At 41.8% G+C, this 22764-nt stretch overlaps 2 protein-coding genes and 1 long non-coding RNA gene across 3 annotated transcripts in view; 2 read left to right on the top strand and 1 right to left on the bottom strand.

Moving 5' to 3' along the window:
* Positions 1-11127: 11127 nt before the first annotated feature.
* OTUD6A (OTU deubiquitinase 6A) lies at positions 11128-12018 on the top strand (the record flags this gene model as incomplete). Its single annotated transcript, XM_084870933.1, has 1 exon — positions 11128-12018. One exon carries the CDS (start codon positions 11128-11130, stop codon positions 12016-12018), a length of 891 nt encoding a protein of 296 aa, XP_084727059.1.
* A 4981-nt stretch (positions 12019-16999) lies between these two features.
* IGBP1 (immunoglobulin binding protein 1) overlaps positions 17000-22764 on the top strand; it is a 38354-nt gene continuing 32589 nt past the window's right edge. Inside the window, exons 1-2 of the mRNA XM_084869719.1 lie at positions 17000-17572; positions 17937-18230. Coding sequence (XP_084725845.1) covers positions 17379-17572; positions 17937-18230 — 488 coding nt within the window. The 5' untranslated portion in view covers positions 17000-17378. The remainder of the gene's footprint in view (positions 17573-17936; positions 18231-22764) is intronic.
* Positions 18728-22658, bottom strand: LOC311614721. The gene is made up of 2 exons (XR_014793707.1): positions 22275-22658; positions 18728-22242 (listed from the first exon to the last, which is right to left on the bottom strand). It is a non-coding gene; the product is annotated as an uncharacterized lncRNA (long non-coding RNA).

Here is a 22764-nt window from a genome sequence, read left to right on the forward strand (position 1 = left end):
TCCGGACAGGTTGTCTTGTGTTTTGTCATGTTTGTGTCAGGCCTATTTGTTTTGTGTTTTGTGTTTTGGTCTCTGTCAAAATGGGTCAACGTTTGTCTGTATCTCCGTGTTCCCCTCTCAGTGTTTTTTGAAAATTTCCAGGACTTCAAGAAACGGGCGGATGACTATGGCTCTGATGTTAATGCTTTTGATTTAACCACTCTTTTTCCCAGGTCAACGCCGCCGATCTGTAGGATAAATTTCCCCTCACAGTTCCTAGAGTATTGATCTTGTTTCCTTTGTCCAATGTGAGTGCCTTTTCTGTTTTGCTGAAACATTGTAATAGTACTTGTTTACTGAAAGGGTATAAGTACAGACGTTTGTTTGATGTTTTGTTTATCTACTTGGGTATCATTATTTATTCATATAAGTGTGAAAATCTGTAAAAAAGAAAAAGAAAGAAACCTTTAATTTGTTTAAAGCTGAGTGCTCTGACGGCTAGCAAACCGCCCCGAGTGGCCACTGGGATTCCTTTTTCCCAGGGGTGCTTTGCTTTCTGTCAGAGGGGAATCAGCCCACCTAACAAGATTTATGTTTACGTGTATAGATTTAATGGTATGAAATTATAACAATTGTGGTACAAAAAAGTTAAAAGCAGAGACCAAATTCTAAAATTAACTATTTACAAGAAGGAAGCTTGAGCTGGCAAAGTCACCAAGTCTGCCCAGCAAGCTCAAAAAAACTAAATGACTCTTATTTCTGCCACCACCCAGTCTTGATCAGTGGTGGAGGAACTGTTTGTTTCAATTGATCAATTTAAGTTTGATGTGATTAATGATTACAGTACATTGTAAAATCTTTAAAAGAAAAGGAAAATATTTTGAGGGCAGCTTAGTCCTTATGTGTGTATGTCAACTCTTAAGTTATAGTTTTAAAATCTGTAATATTAATGGAAATACATGCAGAAGAGCTTTTCAAAAAGTTCAGGGAGTCTGATTGCAGTGTAGGGGTCACCAGTTCCCTCACACCACCTTAGTTAGCAAGAGGCAAGCCGCGAACCGCCAGATGAAAACGCAAAACGCCTCGCCTGGGTGGGAGCTCCTCCTTCACCACCTGGGACCCTCTCCCTGCCTCTGCCCACCTTCAGGGGTTGTTTTGAGTAGATGGAGGTGGCTGCAGCTAGGAGAGAAATTCTTTTGTGACCCCCTGCACCCCAATGAAACCCCATAACCCCCAGTGACTGCTTGGACACTTTTCATCATGTTCTGTTAGGGGGCTTAAAGGTGCAGTTAGAAATTCTCCCATTCCCCTTTTTCAGGCTTATCAGAATCTGAGATCCTCATCTGTATAAAAAATGTGGCATTTTAAATTTCAAGCGGCTAGAGCCCTGGGAACAGAGAGCTGAGCCTCCTCCCTCCTCCCTCTACCTTTTCTAAATATTTTAAAATAATGTGATTTGAGGCATGGTTATACATTTTTGAAGAACATAGAAAGAAGGTTTAAAGGCTAATGTAAAATAGTGAAAATTTTTGTGAAGGTTGTACATGGGATGAGAAGGAGAAGCAGGGAGAGAAGGAAACAGCAGAAGTGGAGGTCTAGAGAGACAGAGAGGGAGAGAGGGAAGGAAAAGACAGAGACAGTCTGAAAGAAAGGTAGACTTAGACTCCAAGGGTTTTTTTAACTTAGAGGAAGAAGACTGACAGGACCGGGGCTCCTTTCAATTAAGCCCCCAAGGGTAACCTTACAAGTAGAGGGCAAACCTATTAGTTTCCTGGTGGATACTGGGGCAGTCTATTCAGTCTTGACAGAGCCGATGGGACCTATAAGAAGATATCAGTCCAGGGAGCCACCAGACAAACTGCCTGTTTTCCTTGGACATCAAGAAGGACTATAGACCTAAGAAGGAACACGTACTGGGGGAATGTAGCCGCTGAACTGGACCAAAGTGTAACAACAGGCCTTTGAGGAGCTAAAGAAGGCTCTCGTCTCAGCACCTGCCCTAGCCTTGCCAGAGGTCACAAAGCCCTTCCACCTCTACGTGAGTGAGGTAAGGGGCATTGCCAAAGGGGTTCTCACTCAGACTCTAGGTCCCTGGAAGAGACCTGTTGCCTATCTGTCTAAGAGGCTAGACCCTGTGGCAGCAGGGTGGCCAGTGTTCCTCTGGGCAGTGGCCACCACTGCATTGCTGGTGAAGGAGGCAGATAAGCAGACTCTGGGTCAGGAGCTAGCCCTGACAACACCCCATGCTGTTGAGGCCCTCCTTTGAGGTGCTCCAGAGAGATGGATGTCAAACACCAGAATCACCCAGTGCCAAGCTCTTCTCCTGTACCAGCCCTGCATCCGGTTCCATAAGACACTGGCCATCAACCCTGCCAGCCTGCTTCCAAATCATCCAGAGGAACCCATTCATAACTACATAGAGGTAACAGACACAGTACTGACAGATGTCCTGCCGTCATCACCAGATGAGGTACTGTACACTGATGGGAGCAGTTACGTCCAGGATGGGATCTGATATACAGGGGCAGCAGTAGTCACCCTGGACCACACCACTTGGGCACAGTTCCTGAACTTTTGGCCTTAATCCAGGCCCTTTGATGGGGACACAGTGCCATCCCCTGGGAAAGAGGGTTACCAACTCCAGCCAGAAAGGACATTATTTTAGCCTTATTTGAGGCCATCTGACTCCCAAAGGCAGTTGCAATAGTGCACTGCAAAAGACATCAGAAAGGGGAGACAATTAAAGCCAGAGAAAACAGAGCCACAGACCAAACTTCTAAGGAAGATGCCCAAAAACCAGTGGGGCCTTTACAAGTCTTAGTAGCCCTGCCAGACCCCGACCTACACCAAACAAGAGGAGGAATTGGCTGAACAGGAGCAAGCCATCAAAGGACCAGATGGTTGGTGGACTTTATCAAATGATAGACTATTGGTCCCAAAGGCTCTAGGTCAGACGTTAGTTGCCCAGTTACACCAGGTTACCCACTTAGGTGTCACCAAGACTTCTGAACTTCTGTGAGGCAGATACTACGAAGCTTAAGTAAGGTAAAAGCATAGTCACTAGAAGTACTGTCTGTGCACAGGTAAATATTAAGGTAGGAGGGTCCCCTGGGAATTTGGGCCCCCAGAGAAATTACTCCAGGAGATTATACTTAAATTCAGATTGGGCTGCCAGTAGTCATAGAATCAGATAACAGCCCCACCTTTGTAGCCAAAGTATCTCAAAGTATAGCTCAAGCCTTAGAACAGGCATGAGCAAGACACTAAAAAACTTAATTAAATTTGTCCTAGAAAGCGGTAAAAACTGAACCAAGCTCCTGCCCTTCGCCCTCTTATGGGCCAGATGTACCCCCTACTGGGATAGGTTCCCCCCTTTTGAGATCATGTATGGTAGACCTATCTCCATCCTTCCGGGGTCAGGGAGAAACTGAAAGCTAGAATTCATAAACATTCCCTTGCTCAAGTTCTTACAGGCTCTGCAGTTTACCCAGAGAGCCACCCATAAGCTTGTTCCAGATGCACTGCCAGTGCCCACCATGGACCCTGTACACCCCATCCAGCCCGGAGACTCTGTGTGGGTAAAGAAGTTCACTGGCCAAGGACTCACCCCAACCTGAAAGGGATGCTACACTGTTACCCTGAGCACGCCCACGGCTATTGAAGTAGATGACACCCAGACCTGGCTACACCACTCCCAGTTCCTGCACAGAAAACAGCATGAATCCTGGCAACCAGCGGCCTCACCAGTGAGATCCCTAGCCTAGGTTCCACACAGGCCAGGAGGAGACTTGATGCCTGCAGGAGGGGAATTGGACTTCAGTGAGGACAGTAATGATGGGAACTGTGGTACTAGGGGTTTTGGTAACTATAAGAACATTTTTTTGCTAGCCAGTGAAAAAGTCTGAGGCTAAATAAGGCTAAATGTACGAACAGGAATTAGATCAACAAATAGACCAGGAGTTAAGTAATCTAGAGAAATCAATAGAAAAATTAAAAGAATCAGTCAAGACCCTAGCAGAAATAGTTTTACGTTACAGAAGAGGCTTAAATCTGGTGTTCCTAAAGCAAGGGGGACTTTGCCTAGCTCTAGGAGAAACTGCTGTTTCTACACCAATCATTCCGGGGTCATAAGGGAAAGCCTAAGTCAATTGAGAAAGAGGCTAGCTGACAGAGAGGAAGCTCGGAAGACTGCAGGAAACTGGTATGAGAACTAGTACTCGTGGTCCCCTTGGCTCACCACCCTACTGACTGCCATAGCAGGCACACTATTACTATTACTTATAGGCTTAATCTTTGGGCCATATCTCATAAAATGCTTGGTTAATTTTGTACAGGATAGATACAGGCAGTGAAACTAATGGTCTTACATACTCAGTATTCTCCACTAGTAGATACTAGTAATGAATCTAAGGTTTAGATTCATTTCCAAAAGACCAGTAGGGAATGAAATATGGTAGCAATCATACTTGGGTAAAAACTACTGTTGGAATTTTAACCCTACTATTCTGACTTTGACCTTCACTTACTTGCTTTGTTCATCGCGCAATGGGCTTAGGGAGGATGAGTTCAAGTTCTGGGCAAGGTTACAGGCAGAACTTTCTTTTTCATTAAAGAGCCAGCCCTATGTACACTTAGTGGTTATCTCGATGCTGGCCTCAAAAACAATGCTGTTCTATCCAATTAAAAAAAATATGCACCTGGCATGGTATTGAGACTGTGGGTATATCTGGTCTCTGGCCTGCAAGGTCAGACAGCTAAGTTTATCTTCATCATTCTTCAAGCGGGCTAAAGCAAACTAGAAAGCAACATTTTATCTAGGAAGAACAGCAGAAAATTCTAAACAATAGTTTGTCGTAGAATGGGGGTTTTCCTTCTCAGAACCTTTAAAAATAACTACCTGCCCCTAAAGCCTCGCAGTCGTTTGGAGTCCGCCTGCGTGTGGTGCTCTTGCGGCTGCTCTGGCCAGTTCAATAAATTCTTTGCCTGCTTTTTTTTAAAAAAAATAAATTATCAGCCTCTGGTGGTCTTATTTTGAACACAGGGTTTAACCCCACAACACAAAGCCTGGCTCAGTGTGGTTCAGTGATTGAGGGTTGACCCATGAACCAGGAGGTAATGGATCAATTCCTGGCCAAGGCACATGCCTGGGTTTGGGGCTTGATCCCACGTAAGGGGTGTGTAGGAAGCAGCTGATTGACGTTTCCCTCTCATCATTGATGTTTCTATCTTTCTCCCTCTCCCTTCCTCTCTGAAATCAATTTTTAAAAAATGAAAAAAAAAAAAAACTAATGAAGACAAGCCTGGCTGGTGTGCTAAGTGGTTAGAGCTTCTGCCTGCACACTGGAGGGTCTTGGGTTCAATTCCAGTCAAAGGCACATACTGGAAAAATCAGGAAGGAAGAACATAATTAGCAAAACTATGGGGAAATACAATAGACTTTCTTTGTCCTATTGCATTTTGCATTGTCTGTTATGTTTGAAGGTTGAAGCAAACATTAGAAAACTAATGTGGTTCTGAATTCATATAGAGGACATTTAAGAGAACTGTATTGTGAAATGGGTGAAGATAAAGGGGTGAAAAGGGAGATAAGGTTTTTATGCTTCACTCAAACTGGTAAAAGGGCAAAGTAATAGATTTTAGCGTGTGTGCTCCTGCCTGCACACACAGACACAAATGTACCAAGAGTAACCATTAAAAAAGTTATACAGAAATACATTCTCACACACTACAGATAAATCACAATGGAATTCTAAAAAATGTTCAAGTAACCCAAAGGAAGGTAGAACAAAGAAACAGAAATTAACACAGAAAGAACAAACAGAAAACAAAAAAATTAAATGGCAAACTTAAGCCCTAACATATTGATAATCACTTTAAAAGTAAAGTATCTTCTAGTATATACTAGTATGTCAATTAAAAAACAGAGACTGGCAGAATAGATTTAAAAATATGACCCAATTAGAGGTAAAATCTCAAAATATAATGATGTTGGAAGTAAAAGGATAGAAATACACACACACACACACACACACACACACACACACACACACACACACAATGCAAACATTAATAAAGAAAAAGTAGTGGTTATATTTATATCAAATAAAGTATATGTTAGAGCAAAGAAAATTACTGGAGACAGAGAGGGGCATTGCATAATGATAAAAGGGTGAATTCACCAAAAATACAAAGTGATCCTAATTGCTGATTTGCAATAGAGGAGCAAAATACGTAAAGAAAAACCTGATAAAACTGAAAGAAGAAACAGAAAAAGTGAGAATTGCAGTTGGACACATCAATACTCTTCTGTTAACAATAAATAGAAGAATTGGACAGAAAAAATATAGACAAGTTGATAACACTATCAGCTATCAGGGGAATCTAAACAACATTTATAGAACACATCACCCAACCACAGCAGTATAAACATTCTTTTCAAGTGGCCATGGAACATATGTCAAGATAGAATAGATTCTAGACCATAAACAAACCCAAATACATTTAAAGGAATTGAAATCAGATGGAGTGTATTCTACAACCACAAAGGAATCAAAGTAGAATTCAGTAACAGAAAGGTAGCAGGACAATCTGTTGGAAACGAAACACTTGGAAACCAATAATTCATTCACTTATCAATAATTCATGAGCCAAAGAATCTCAAAGAAATCTAAAAGTATATATTAAACAGAATGAGAACAAAAATACAATATATCAAAACATATGAGATACAGTCAAAGTAATAAGAAAAAGCAGATTCACGGCTCTGAATGCACACATTAGAAAACAACGAAAAGTCTGAAATCAATCATCAAAGCTCCCACCTCAAGAACCAGAAGAGTGACCTACAACCAAAGCAGGCAGAAGAAAGAAAAACAGAGCAGAAATCAATGAAATTGAAAACAAAAAAGAAATAGGGAAAAATCAATTAAACAAGCTGGTTCCTTGAAAAGACCAATAAAATTGACAAATATATAACAAGACTGACAAAAACAAAAACAAACAAACAAACAAGAAAAACAAATAAAAAAGAAAAAACACAAATTACTAATATCAGGAATAAAGCAGGAAATATCACTACAAATCTTGCAGACATAAAACATTGAAAGAATTAATATTGGTTTTAAACTGTCTTTTCCAGAAAAAATAAAGAGGAGGGAACACTTCTAAATTCTTTTGATAACGCTAGAATTACCCTGATACCAAAACCAAACAAAAAAGTAACAAAAAAGAAAACTACAGACCAATGTCTGTCATTAATGTAGATTTAAAATACTAGCAAATAGAATATATCAATATATAAAAAGAATTTTAAACCATGATCAAGTATAAGACTAGCTCAAATATTGACCATAAATCAATGTAATCCACCATATCGACCTGATAAATAAGAAAAATAAACAGTTCAATTGATGCAGAAAAAATGACAAAATTCAAGACCATTCATGTTAAAATCTCTCAGAAAAAATAGAAACAGAGGAGAACTTCCTCAACTTGATAAAGAGCACCTACAAAAAAACCTATAACTATTATGATACTTAATGGTGAAACTGAAATGCTTTCCCCCAAGATCCAGAATGAAGCAAGGCTGCCTGTCCTCACCACTATTATTCAACATAGTGCTGAAAGTTAAAACCAATGTAATGAGGCAAAAAAGGGAAATAAAAGGATACAGATTGGAAAAGATAAAATAAAAATGTCTCTATTCATAGATAACATGATTCTCTAGGTATAAAATTCCAAAAAATCTACACACAAAATAATATTTCCAGAAATAGTAAGTCAGTTGAACAAGGTCATCTAATGCATGATAATCATATAAAAGTCTACTGTATTTCTATATACTAGAATAAACATGTGGACACTGAAATTAAAAATATAATACCATGAACAATACCTCAAAAATTGAAATGCTTACATGTAAATCTAACAAAATATAAGGCACATTTATATGCTGAAAATAATGAAACACTCAGGAAGTAACACAAGGAAAATCTAAATAAATGGTGATACATACCCAGGTGTCAATTCTCCCCAAATTGATACACGGCTTTAACACAATTCCTATGAAAATCACAGCAAGACTTTTTGATAGATATAAACAAGATTAGCCAGAAATTTATATAGAAAAGCAATTTGAAAAATAAGAATACAATTGAAGGAAAGGGTCTACTAAATCTCAAGACTTATTACAAAGATATAATAATTGAGACTGTATGGTGTTGGTGAAAGAATAGACACATAGATCAATGGAACAGAGCAGAGAACCCAGAAATAGACTCACACAAATATGCCGAACTGATTTTTTACAAAGGTACAAACCAATTCAATGAAAGAAGCATAGACTTTCCAACAAATGGTGCTGAAGCAATTGGACAACCGTAGGTTAAAAACTGAACTTTGACCTAAGCTTTACACAAAAATAAACTTTACATAAAAATAAGACAAAATGGATCACAGATTTGAATTTATAACATAATGCAAAACATTTTTTTCCCTAAAAAACAGCACAAAATCTTTGGAATCTAGCGTTAGAACAGGGATTTGCAACCAGTGTGCTGCAGGAGTTTCTAAAACATGCAATACCCAACTATTTAGTCAGGGGCACTGACCTCTTTTCCCTTAGATCAGGGGTCTTCAAACTACGGCCCGTGGGCCACATGCAGCCCCCAGGGGAGTCTGATCCTGCCCGCCAGGTTTTTTGGGCAGTGAGCGCAGCCAAGGTGTTACAGTAGGGATTAGTAGTTCATATAGTCTGGCCCTCCAGCTCTCTGAGGGACCGTGATCTGGCCCCCACTTTAAAAAGTTTGAGGACCCCTGCCTTAGATTGTCAAATAAAAAATGACAATAGCTAACACAACAATAGCTGTCCGGTATGATGAATCAAAGTTACGCATATTTTTGTCAGATCGGCAAAATATATATTAATATGTTTTTTGTGGTTGCAGAATTTTAGCAATTAGTTTATGTGTACCATTAGATGAAAAAGACTGAAAATTGTTGGGTAACAGAAAGACATTTGCCATAATAAACTGAACCCATAGAAGGAAAAATGGATAAATTGGACTTCATCAAAGATTTAAAACTTTTACTCTGAGAAACATCAGGTAAAGAGAGAAATGACAAGTCACGGAGTGGGAGAAAATATTTGCAAACCACCTATCCAACAAAGAACTATTATCTAGCATATATATATATATATATATATATATATATATATATATATATTATATAAAATATATATTTTATATAAAATATAAAATATATTTTATATTATATATAAAATATATATTTTATATAAAATATATTTTATATAAAATATAAAATATATATTTTATATTTATAAAATATATTTTATGTAAAATATATATATTTTATATATAATATATATTTTATATAAAATATATAATATATATATATTTTAATCTCAAAACAACAGTAAAATGGGCAAATGACATAAGCATTTTACCCAAGAGGTTATGGCACAGAGGGTAAATGAACACATGCAAAGATGAACATCATTACCCACTAGGGAAATGCAAATTAAGACCACAGTGAGATGTCCCTACAGAATGGCTAAAATACAAAAAAAAGAAATGATAATACCAAATGCTGGTGAGGATGCAGAGAAACTGTAATCCTCATACACAGCCAACTCTGGAAAATAAGTTTCTTAAAAAAGTACACATACACTTTATGGGCATTATGGGCAATTGCACTCTTGGAGATTCTCTCCTAGAGAAACAAAGACTTATGGTCACATAAAAACCTATATATGGATGTTTATAGCAGATTTATTCATAATAACACCAAACTAGAAACAACCCAGATGTCCTTCAACAGGTGCATGGTTAAAGCACAGAACATCAATATCATAGAATACTATTTAGCAATAAAAAGAATGAAATATTAATATATACAACAACTTGGACAAATTTCCACTTTCTTCATTTGTCCCAAGGAAGAGATTGTCTCAAGGGCCTTCCATTTCGGGAATTCAAGATACAGATGATCAGGGTAGGACAGGATGAGAAGATATTTGAAAGAGCTAGGGCTTTAAAATTTTTAATGTAAAAATTTTAGAACTTTTAGAGACTCAAGAACAAACATAAAGAAGTGCTTCCTGGGAATTCAATAGAGCCCGTTTTAGAAGGTGGGAAAGAAGTTTAGGGAAGGTACATTCAGTTGGTACAAACCAAGAGCTCTGCTAGTTGTAGTGAATGACTTTAAGGAGAGCGATTGTGGCCTTTTATTTTATTTTTTTAAAAATACATTTTATTGATTTTTAACAGAGAGAAAGGGAGAGAGCGAGAAACGTCGATGAGAGAGAAACATCGACCAGCTGCCTCCTGCACAGGAGGATGTGCTCGCAACCAAGGCACATGCCCTTGACCGGAATCGAACCTGGGACCCTTCAGTCCGCAGACTGACGCTCTACCACTGAGCCAAACCGGCCTCAGCCGGTTGTGGCCTTTTAAAAGTGAGATGGGACAGGGTGGATTTGAGACCGAAAGTGAAAGGACTCTCTGTTTCCAGGAATGTAAGAAAATGCCTTTGTTCTGATACAAACTTAATGGTTCGCTGGTCAAGCGACCTGAAAAATTGGAAAAAGCCACATTGCCTCCTGGACATTAGGAGTTACAGGAAGTCCCATGGCAGAGCACCTTCAGCTGTTGGTCTAATATTTGTTATGTAATTCTCAAACACGACAAGTGTCTGCATTGTGTTCAAGCTTGGAAATAAAGTCGGGAGTAGGAGTCCATGAAAAAATTCTACAAGCCCAATTGCTGCGTAAAACCCGCAAAGGCAGAATCCCGCAGGAAACCTGCAAAGGTTGGATCTTACCGGCCTCGTTTCAAACCGAGCTGTGAAGCGGAAACACCTGTTGCTATGGTGTCTAATAGGGGCAGGGCTAGGGTCCCCCAGCAGCCAATCCCAGTGCCAGCGTCTTGGGGGCGTGGCCATGTTGAGACAGTGGCCAATGGCAGAGAGGACAATGAATAGTGGGCGGGCAACCCAGGTCTTAAACGAACAGAGCAGCCCGCCACTGGAGACCGTTGGAGGTTGGACGGTTAGAGCCATTGGACTGAACCCGAGCGGGTCCTCTCTCGGCACCAAACTTCGGTTCTCGCCGACCGAACGGTAACCACCATGGAAGATCTGCAGCTTGAGTATCAGCGGCTCAAACGTCGCCACCTCCGCGAGAAAAAAGAGCTGCAGGATCGCATCGTGGCCATGAAGAACTCGGTCCCGAAGAACGACAAGAAGAAACGAAAGCAGTTGCTCCTCGACGTGGCCCGCCTCGAGGCTGAAATGGAGCAGAAACATCAGCAGGAGCTGGAGATGTTCACAGAGCGTCCCCCTGCTGACAGCGACGTCGATTCTGTCGCCGCGGGCCTGGCCAAGATGGATCTTGAGAACCAGCCTCCTTGCCTCTCGAGAGCCCAGCGAAGGCGCGAAAGAAGGGCGGCGCTCCAGAGAGAGCGCCAGAAAATGGCGGCCGCCGACGCCGAGGAGGTGGGGTACCTGGCCGCCTGTCGCCTCGATGAGGAGGAGAAGCTGGCGGTCATCCTGGGGGCCAGGAACCTGGAGCTGAAGGAGATCCCGGCCGACAGCCACTGCTTGTACCGCGCCATCCAAGACCAGCTGCCGTTCTCTGTGACCCTGGAGAGCCTGCGGAGCCGCACGGCCGCCTACATGAAGAAGCACGTCGACGACTTCCTGCCCTTCTTCAGCGACCCCGAAACCGGCGATGTCTACAGCCGCGACGACTTCTTCGGCTACTGCGACCGCATCGTGCGCAGCGCTTCGTGGGGAGGCCAGCTCGAGCTGAGGGCCCTGTCGCACGTCCTGCAGCGCCCTATCGAGGTGATCCAGACGGAGTCGCCCGTCCTCCTCGTCGGGGAGGAGTACACCAAGAAGCCGCTCACCCTTGTCTACAGGCGCTACACGTCCAGCTTAAGCGGGGAGCACTACAGCTCCGTGAAGCCGCTGGAAGCCGAAGCCGGCGCCGTGGGGGGCTTCTCCCCGCGGTTCCTGTAGGTCGTCGCCTGTGCCGCCGCCTCCTGAGCCGCCACCCGGTCTCGGTAGGCTCTGTTGTTTCTTTTGCCTTGCTCTGGTTTTTCTGTTCTTGGTTTTATTCAAAATTGAACCGCTTTTCCCCCTGGTTGTTCTTCCTCCTCCCCCTTTCCCTCGGTGCCTCCTTCGCAGGGTGGGGAACAGGGACTCGGTACAGGGAACGGGGTCTGTATTGTACCGCTTGAGGGGCGTCCTGTTTGAAAGTTCCAACCACATCTTGCCCTTAAGGGGTTTTGCCTCCCTGGCCGAGGACAATTGGTTATGTTATAAATTATTTGGGGGTTAAAATGGAAACTGGGTTTGATGGCGTTCTTAACTTAGCTCAGAATCTTCAGATTGTCCACGAATATACTGGATTACTTAGATAAACTTGGTGTTTATGTACTCGAAATGCCTTGTGAATGCCTTTTGCCTAGTTCTGGGGGGGAGGGGGGGTTGTATCGTGGGCTGTTAGGGGTTACTTTTTTCCAAATTACTGTACATGTTGACCTATCTTTTGTCTCCAACTGTAAGTTTCAGTAATGTTGAAAGTGCTTCAGGATGTCTACATATGCTATTACCATTCACTACTGACATTTAAGATCATCTCCTTTAAGAAGACTTCTATCAATTCCCCGGAGAGGCTTCACTCCTGGGTGTTTCTGTCATACCCTGTGTGTATCACCATAACATGTGTTGTTTCTCTCCCTCAGGGAGAGCCTTTGGAGCAGAGTATGCATATTTATATCCCAGCAGCTAGCACAGTGGCTGGCACATAATAGGTTCTCAATAAACGTTTCATTGAATCAAATGCCTCCTGCTTGCTTATGGCGAATCAAGTCTGCACTCTTCTGGCTGACTGTATGTACATCCTCCCTAAGGTAGGCCAGCCTACTGATTAAATCTTGCTTCTTTTTACTTATTAGCACAAGTCTGGTACATGTCCATTTCCTCTTTTGTTCTTCAGTAGGTCTTTTGTTTTCCCCTCTTTTGTAATATAGCTTAGTGGTTGGGCTCTGGAAATTAGATTCAATGGAGTTGGGTCCAAATCCCAGTATAAGGGAAGACTGTTAGACCAGTTACTTTAACGTCTCTGAACCACAATTTCTCACCTGTAAAACAAAGACATATATAACAACAACTATTCTTAGGGCACTTGTGAGGATTAATTGAGAAAATCCATGTAAACTATGTAGACTAGTCTCCTGGCAGGAAGTGAGTACTCAGAGAAGGCTAGGTATTATTATTATGCAACTTTATTCATTTAACATTGAGTCCCTACCTAACATGCTATAAATAGACATATAAAGCATTCTCCTTGGCTTCAAGCAGTTCTCAGTCTAGTGAGAGACAGCTGTGAATAAAGAAAATCATAGTCCAATACTAACATAGGGAGCAGAATAAAGTGGTGTAACTAACAGTTAAGAGGAGGGTGTCTCACCTGCAGGTAAAAGATAGGAAATGCTTCCTGGAGGAAGTGTTCCTTGAGTCAAATCCTAGGTAACTACCCTGTTTCACCAAAAATAAGACAGAGTCTTATATTAATTTTTGCTCCCAAAGATGCGCTAGGTCTTATTTTCAGGGGATGTCTTATTTTTCCATGAAGAAGAATACGGTACACATTTACTGTTAAATGAAAATAAAGGAAATTTATTACCTGTATACCGTACGCCGTACGGTATACCACATTTCTCAGAGTTGGCTATAGAAGAATTTAAAACTTTCATTTAATGCGAGCATCATTATTTTGGAGTTTTTCCTTTCATGGCTTAATGAAAACTTGACACTACCAGGTAAATTCAAATATCAAAAATATTTTGTAAAGATAGTTTGAACACTTATGGATTAAGTAATTATTCCATAAATTTTTGGCAAATTACACTATACACAATTTGATCTCATCTGGTGTTATTGCTGGCATTACAAATACAAATGACAGTAGAATGTTACTCAAGGTAAAACAGCAGTAGATCCACTAAAGCCAACCAAAGAATGCCTCAACTGCCAGCTAAGCACCTCAATTCAGATGGGCAGGAAAAGGACTACTTTAACATTTCTTTAATGAATCATACAATTATCCAAGATAACAAATCTGTGTTAAATCCTTACGGAACAAAAGAACATCTATCATCTCTACCAGTGAAGTCACATCAGGAAATATTTGAAAGGTCATCTCATTTCCATGGTCATGAGTAGATTAAAATGCCTTCTACATTCTGGACTCTAGTTTTTCCCCATCCTAACTCACTCTAAATACTGTTGCCCAGTTTATCTTAGCTGTCTGACCTTGGGCAAGTCACTTAACTTCTCAGGGTATGTTTCCTCAACTGCTAAAGGAGGAGGTTGTGCCAGATGAGTGCTTTTTATATTGTTACTTAGAGCCCTTGAGTCCCTCAGACACCCAGCCTTGGTGTTGTGGGTGCCACTAAGAGGTTAGGGAAAAGATGGGCTGAGTTGGCATGGCAGGGGTATCCATCTCTAGCACAGCAGCCCTTTTGAAATCATGGCCTGTCTAAAACTTGGTTTGGAAAAAGAGTTCTGCTACAACAAAAAGTTTTAAGTACAATTATGCTTACACTAGAGGCCTGATGCACGAAATTCGTGCAAGAGTAGCCCTTCCTTCCCCCGGCTGTGGGCACTGGCTTCCCTCCAGCACCCAGGACCCGGGCTTCCCTCCAGCTGTTGGCAGGCACCTGGGACCCAGACTTTTCCTTTGCAGGCCCGGCTTCCTCCAGAAGGATGTCCTGTCTAATTAGCATATTATGCTTTATTATTATAGATGATTTCTAATGGTCCTTCCATTTCTCCTAAATTAAGATTTTATAAAAAAAACCTCCTATATAGCCCTAGTTTTTTTGGCTCAGTGGATAGAGCATCAACCTGTCCTGGGTTCGATTCTAGTCAAGGGCACATGCCTGGGTTGTGGGCTGGATCTCCAGTGTGGGGTGTGCAGGAGGCAGCCGATCATTGATTCTCTCTCATCATTGATGTTTCTCTCTCTCTCCTTTTCATTTCCTCTCTGAAATTAATAAAAATATATTTAAAATTTTTAAAAATTTTCTATACACAATAGGGATTTAATGTGATAAAGTGTTTACATACAGAAACACAATAAACAACTAATTTATATTATTTTTTACCTATTAATCTTGGTATCTCAAAATAAGATGCAATGCTTATAATAACAATTTAATATGTACTCTGAAAGTAATTGGCAACTTCCATAAAGACTGTCATTTTGGAAGCCTTAGGAAAAAAATGGCTCACAAAGTTCAGGACCAAATTCAAATCCTGCCTTTTTTTTTTCTCTTAGACAACAGTAAAGCTATACCTTAATCCAAGCAAATGCACATGAACAAATTTTCTTTAGTCTCCCAATTACTGTGCTTCCAAGTCTCCTCTACAAGTACTACCTTATTACTTTGTATTCCTGCCCAAGGCTGACCCTAAAAGTTAAATTTATTAGAGTCATTAGAGGTGCCAGACAAATAAAACACTAGATAATTTGCCAGTCTCCCTTCCTCTCAGCTAAAGTGAGGGGTCTCAAGGGGAGGTTTATTAGAATCATCTGGGAAGCTTTTCCAACCTATACTTAGGTCCCATTCTCCTCTCCCTCTTGCAAAGCATTGTTTTAGCCAAGGACTCCATTCTGCCTTACATAAAAGGCCCTGTCCATCTTTTTTTATTATTATTATTATTATTGATTTCAGAGAGGAAGGGAGAGATAGAAACATCAATGACGAGAGAATCATCAATCTGCTTCTTCCTGCACGTCCCCCACTGAGGATCAAGCGTGCAACCTTGGGCATGTGCCCTAGGCCAGAATCGAACCTGGGACCCTTCAGTCCGAAAGCCAACGCTCTATCCACTGAGCCAAACGGGCTAGGGCTGTTCATCTTTTTAAATCCAGCTCAATTTAAGATTGATGGAGTAAAAACAATTGAATTTGGAAGACACTGGCTTTGTCACAAGTAGCTGGGCAAGTCACTTAACCTTTCTGGTGTCAGTTTTTCCTCTGAGTTTCCTTCCAACTTTGAAATTCTATGATAGCATATCATGTCTAAGAAGCTTTCTGAATTCTTAGCATACAATGACTTGTCATTTCTTAGTTTTCTAACAGCCTGTGCAATGTTACATATCACCTAGTTATTGTATATACTGTCCTATATTGCCCTCTAGTTGTTTTTACATGAAAATTTTTTCTTTTCAACTATATTTAGTTTAAAACCTTATTTTCCAGGTAAGAAAATAAGCTTATTTGTAAGCTTATTTTCTACTTATCTTAAATCTACTGGGACAACTCGGGATGTAGCCTAAGGTAACCAGTATATATTTATAATGATTTGTTCAAAGCAATGACACCCCCAAATTATTTTTTTACATCAGCACTGTCCAGTAGAAATATAATGTAAGCCACAATGTTAGCCCAACATGTAAATTTAAATTTTCTAGTAGACACGTGGAAAGACAAGTGAAATTCATTTTAATACATTTAACCCAATTTATATAAAATAACAGCATTTCAACAACGTACCCAGTGTAAAAATTACCGATATATTCTTGTTTAGTAATAACTTTTCAAACTCCGGCGTCTGTGTCACAGTTACAAAACATCTCAAAAACAGACTTTAAAGTACTCAATAATCCCATGTGGCTAGTGGCTATGTATTGACACTGAGCACTTACTTCCTAAGTACCCACTGGGCTAGCCAGAGAGTAGCAAAAATGAATGACTCGTTCTAGTGATGGATGTACACCGATCTGTAGATGCACAGAACTGTGCTTGGCTGGGGCGGGGGTTGAGGGGTATCCAGGAAGGTGTCACAGAGGAAAACTTTTGAAACGCAGTGTGTGGGAGGAAGGGTGACCTGAGGCGGAAGTGGGCGACAGAGGATTGGGTGGGAGGCTCCTGGAGCTCCAGCTGTGCGCGGCCCGAGCCCGGGCAGCCCCGCCCCTCGCCCGGCGGGTCGGCGCGCGGCAGCCCGGCTCAGGGCAGCGCGCCGCTCGCGCTCAGTACTCAGCCTCGCGAGAGCCGCGTCTCTGCTCCCATGGAGCTTCCCAGCTCAGCCTCCGCGACGAGGAGCCAGTCGTAAACAGGGCTGAGCGTTTTGCTCGATCGCTTCTCTCCGAGGCCTCCTACAAGGAACGACAGCCTGGTCCAATGAGCCCGTGGCAACGGTTGCCAGGGCAGCCGACAGCTGGTTCCGAAGGTTCTCGGGCGCTTGGGCAACAATGGGACTGCTGGCCCGAAGGAGCGCCCCTTCCGGTTTCGTAGGCTCCCCCGGAGCCCCGCAGCTGTGTCTAACCCCGGAAATGAGGTCTTCCGGGTTTCTCCCTCCCTCAAGATGGCTGCGGCCGAAGAAGAAGAGTTACCGCTGCCACGGCTACCGGAGCTGTTTGATATCAGCCGACAGCTTCTGGACGAAGTGGAAGTAGCGACGGAGCCCACCGGCTCCCGGGAAGTCCAAGAGAAGGTCTCAAAAGGACTCCAGCACCTTAAGCAGGCCGCCGAAATGTTAGCGCAACTCGACTTGTTCAGGTATGGGGAGAGGGTAATAGCTGACAACGTAGGTAATAATGGTTACCAGCGGTGGAGCCATTGGGCCTGGGTGGAAGAGACTAAGACTAAGGGCCTTTCGTGCCTATCTCCCTACATTGTTTCTGTTCTACATTGTTTACAGTCGCCACCTCTCTTCCCAAGTAGTCAGTGTCCCACGATTTTGTTACATAGTATATGCTGTTGGCGGGTGTGAGCGCTCAGCCACTTGGAAGAAACCAGGCCACTGTTCCCCTGCCTCCTCCCTTTGCCTCATTCCCACCCCAACCTTTCCCATCCTCAGGAAGCAAGGGCCATAGTTTTAATGCCCAACCAGGCTTCACAGCCTCCTCTTTGCTTTTTCCAGCCGAAATGAAGATTTGGAAGAGATTGCTTCCACCGACCTGAAGTACCTGATGGTGCCAGCATTTCAAGGAGCCCTCGCCATGAAACAAGGCAACTCCAGCAAGCGCTTAGATCATTTGCAATGGGCTCGAGAACACTTTTTAAACTACTTATCTCAGTGCCAGCACTATCACGTGGCAGAGTTTGAGTTGCCCAAAACCAAGAACAACTCAGCTGAAAATAACACAGCTAGTTCCTCCATGGCCCAACCTAGCCTCGTTGCTATGGCATCTCAAAGACAGGCTAAAATAGAGAGGTGGGTCAGTAATTATAATTTGAAAACTGCCCAATGGCAAGTGCTGTTGCAGAGGGTGCATGCTTTTTTGTTTGTTTTTTTTTTTTGGGGGGGGGAGCGGGTGGACAATGATATATGTCACTCTTTTCATTTTTATTGAGCATAGGCCCTGGTGATAGCAAACTCTACTGAGTTTTTCAAGAACCCTCTACCTTTGTTGAGATGATCATTCCTAACCATTAGACTCCTTATGGTTGCCAACAGCAGCAATGTAGTTTAGCAGATTGTCTCCCAGTCTCTCCCAGATCACAACATGGTAATATTTGTGTAGGACTGTGGGGCAAATATCTCTGAAGGGCACAATATCTTGTACTTGTAGTCCATTTACAATCCTTTGATTGAGAATTTGTTCTAACAGTACTGGATCTGGTGTGTAATATCCTGAACTAATCTTATCCCTGGCATAGCTTCATCGTGTAACCTTTAACAAGTTGCTTGCTCTCAGTTTAGTTTTGTGGTTGTTTTTTTTTTAACGTATTTAAAGAATGCTCACAGTGTCTAGGAACTATGCATACAGTCTGGTGAGGAAAAAAGGCATAGAAACAGTATCAACATAAAATGATGTGATAAAAAGATGTACCAGGTACCGTGAGAGCAGACTGGAGAGGCACCTACGGTAACCAAAGAGAAAGCAAAAAGAGGAGAAGGCTCCCTGGAACAGGTTACTCTTATGATGAGTTGTTTAAGGATGAATAGGAATATTATCTAGAAGATGAAAGGAGGGCATTAGGCAGCACAAATAGCATTACTAAGATATAGGGGCATTAAAGAACTGAGCCAGGTTGGAGGTGTGTATAGCTGTAATCAATTAGGTGGTGTTAGAATGCAAAGAGGGTTGTGGATAGGAGGAAGGAATGATGCTCAAGAATGGAGCATTCAGACTTAGGGGAGCTTGGAGTGTGAGGAAGTTGAAGGTACAACCTCAATCAATGATTAATGGAACAATAATGAGGGAATGTGTGGTCTTCACCCTGGTGCCATTTGTCATACCCTGAGGGGTCCAGACAAAAGGAAGTTACAAGTTACCTTGACATTCTACAGTTATATTATCTTAGATGCAGAAAGACAAGAGATTCAGTAAAGAGTTGATCTTTGTCAGAGAAGATACTGGCCTAGGACATGACTACCCACTATAAGCTGCTTTTTAATTAAGAAGTTTTAATTTCAGACCATCCTTTGTGGTTACTTTGGTCTCTTAGTTTGCAAGGCTGTCATGCAGGGCTTCCCTGAATTAGTCAGATTAGTGAGTGGCCCCTTTTCATCCACACAGCTTTGTGAGAAAGAACAGGGAGGGCTCAGATCTGGTTGGAGCGATTGGGAAGGTTTCAGAAGGTAACAGCATTTGCCACAAGCCTTGAAGGATGGTTACAAATAGAGATTACAGGTTTTCCTGAATGTAAAGATAATACCCATAGTAGAAAGTTGGAAAAATAGAGAATATTTTTTAAATTAAAGTAATCCTTAATCCTAACACTCAGAGATGAATTTTGTTAACTTTCTGAATGTTTCCTTTTAGATATGATGTAGTTATTTTAGTTAATAAATTTGGAATAATAACTGTATATATAGTTTTTCATCTTTTTTAACCTAACATTATGTTGTGATCATTTCCCTATGTCTTTTGAAACCATGATATTTAATGGCTACATAACATTTCAGCCCATAGACATACCATAGGTATTTAAACTAATCTTTTATTGTCAAATACTTAGACTGTTTATGGTTTGGGCTTTTATTTTTGATATTTTAAATAATGTTAAGAACAAACACCTGTTTTTATTATTTTATATGTTTTTATTAATTTTAGAGAAAGAGAAAGGGAGGGGGGGAGAAACATTGATAAGCTGCCTCTTGCATGCCCCCTACTGGGGATTAAGCCCAGAATCAAATCAGCAACCTCTTGGTGCATGGGTCATCACTCAAGCACTGAGCCATACTGGCCAGGCCAAACATATATTTTTTTAAACTTTTTAATTTTTCCATCACCATTTATCTCCTCTGTGCCCTCTTCCACCTCCAGCCCCCACTCTCTACCCCCTTAACCTCACATCCCCCTCTCCTGCCATCACCATACTTGTCCATGTCCATGAGTTCTCTTTTTTTTCTTTTTTGCTCAAACATCTTTAACTACATCTGTCACACAAATATTTATTGTTTTCTTAGGATAGATTTTAAATATTTTAAGACTCTTTTTTAAAAGTATTTTTAATTGATTTCAGAGAGGAAGGGAGAGGGAGAGGGAGATGGATACATCAATGATGAGAGAGAATTATTGATCAAATGCCTCCTGTATGCCCCACACTGGGGATCAAGCTTGCAGCTTGGGCATATGCCCTGACCAGGAATTAAACAATGACCTCCCGGTTCATAGGTCAATGCTCAACCACTGAGCCATGCCTGGATATTTTAAGACTCTTGCCGGTAACAGTGTGTTGCTTTCCACAATAACAAATTGCAGAGTGTGTCCCACTGCACTGATATTGGACGTTAACACTTGGAAAATCCAACTGGGCAAATAAAAGTATTTCGTTGTTTTGATTTGCATTTCTTTAGCTAGAAAGCTTGATCTTTGGACATTTTTTTTTTACATGCCTGACAGATGAGATATCAACATGTTCTACTTTCAGACTCATACTTCCAACACCCTACGTCAGTGATTTTCAACCTTTTTCATCTCGCGGCATACATAAAATAATTATTAAAATTCTGCGACACATCAAAAAATATACTTTTTGCGGATCTGACAAAACAAAAGTCTAATTTTTATTCGTTCACACCAGGTGGCTATTGTTGTATTGGCTATTGTCTAATTTTTTTATTTGACAATCTAAGGGAAAAGATGTCAGTACTCCTGACTAAATAGTCAGGTATTCATGTTTTAAAAATTATTGAAGCACATCAATTGAAAATCTCTGTCCTACATGGATGTTTCATAGACATCTCAAACTTAACATGCTCTTAATTGAACCCTTGGCTGCTTAACCTGCAAATATCCCCCCACACCCAAGACTTAACCATCTTAATAGTTTTAACATCATTCACCAGGTGTTTAATCCAGAAACCTAGAAGTTAACTTCAGTTCGTTCCTTCTAAATATCCACATCCAGTCAGTCTTCAAGGCCTGCCAATTCTACCTATCATGTCCTGCTTCTCTCCATCTCCATTATCTCATACCTTAGTCTAGACCAGCAGTATCTCTCACCTGAAATAACCAAGCCACTAACAACTACAAGGCCCTGCATGATCTGGTGCCTGCCTCTCTCCAATCTCATTGTGTATCACACTCCTTTTGCTCAGTAGCCTTTCATTCTTTGAACAGTCCCAGCTCCTTCTAAAGAGCCGTTGTTCATGTTGTCTTTGCATGGAATGCTCTTCATTGATTTGTCTTTCTACCCTGTTAGAATGTATGCTCCAGAAGATCAGGGGCCATTTCTCTTGTTCACTGTGGTATGTTGACTACGGAGTCTGCCATAGAAGGTGCTCAAGAAATATTTGTTGTTAACAAGTAGGAGGAACAACATGAGCAAAAGCCCAAGGCAATTTGAAGTATGTACAAGGAATGGAGAGTAGTCTGATTTGGCAGAAGCTCAGAGGTCTTCATACTAAAGTGATGTATATAGAATATGGAAATGGAAGAGAGAGGCAGAAAGAAAAGTTAACATGCTGTAGTAGTACTTAAACTTGGAAGAGGTAATAAAAATGAAGTTACAGCTATCAGAGACATTACTTTTGTAAGAAGCATTTCCATGAATAGAAAAAGTGTTCAGATCCTTAGTTACTTTTTGTAGGTCCTCCCTCCCTTACCCCACAACTTTACATACTGAGGCCATGCTACATAAAACACCTCTCTCTCTCAAAACCTTTTTCTTCACGTATTCTCTCTATTCTAATGTCCCTCAGCCCAGCCTGCACCCTCTCCAATCTTGGATCCCTCTCACAATCCAGGACTGCTGGCTCCCAACTGCTTGCTTGCCTGCTTTCCTGATTGCCCCTAACTGCTTCTACCTGCCATCCTGATCACCCCCTAACCACTCCCCTGCCAGCCTGTTTGCCCCTGTAGGCCTGGTCACCCTTAAGTGCCCTCCCCTGCAGGCCTGTTCCCCCCAAATGCTCTCCCCTGCAGGCCTGGGTCCCTCCCAACTGCCCTTCCCTGCAAATCAGCTGGTCCCCACCCATGCACCAGGCCTCTATCCAGCTGGTCGCCCCCAACTTCCCTACACTGCCAGCCTGGTCACCCCTAAGTACCCTCCCCTGCAGGCTTGATCACCTCCAACTGCCCTCCCTTGCAGGCCCGGTCCCTCCCCTGCTGGCTATCTTATGGTGGCCATTTTGTGTCCATAGGAGAGCAGCCATCTTTGACTACATGGGGGCAGCCATCTTGTATCTTGGAGTGATGTTCAATTTGCATATTACTCTTATGAGATAGGATAGAGGCCAGGTGCATGGGTGGGGGCCAGCTGATTTGCCCTGAAGGGTGTCCCAGATCAGGGTGGGG

The sequence above is a fragment of the Pipistrellus hanaki genome (assembly GCF_964339955.1).
Source record: "Pipistrellus hanaki genome assembly, chromosome: X".
Lineage (NCBI taxonomy): Eukaryota > Metazoa > Chordata > Mammalia > Chiroptera > Vespertilionidae > Pipistrellus > Pipistrellus hanaki.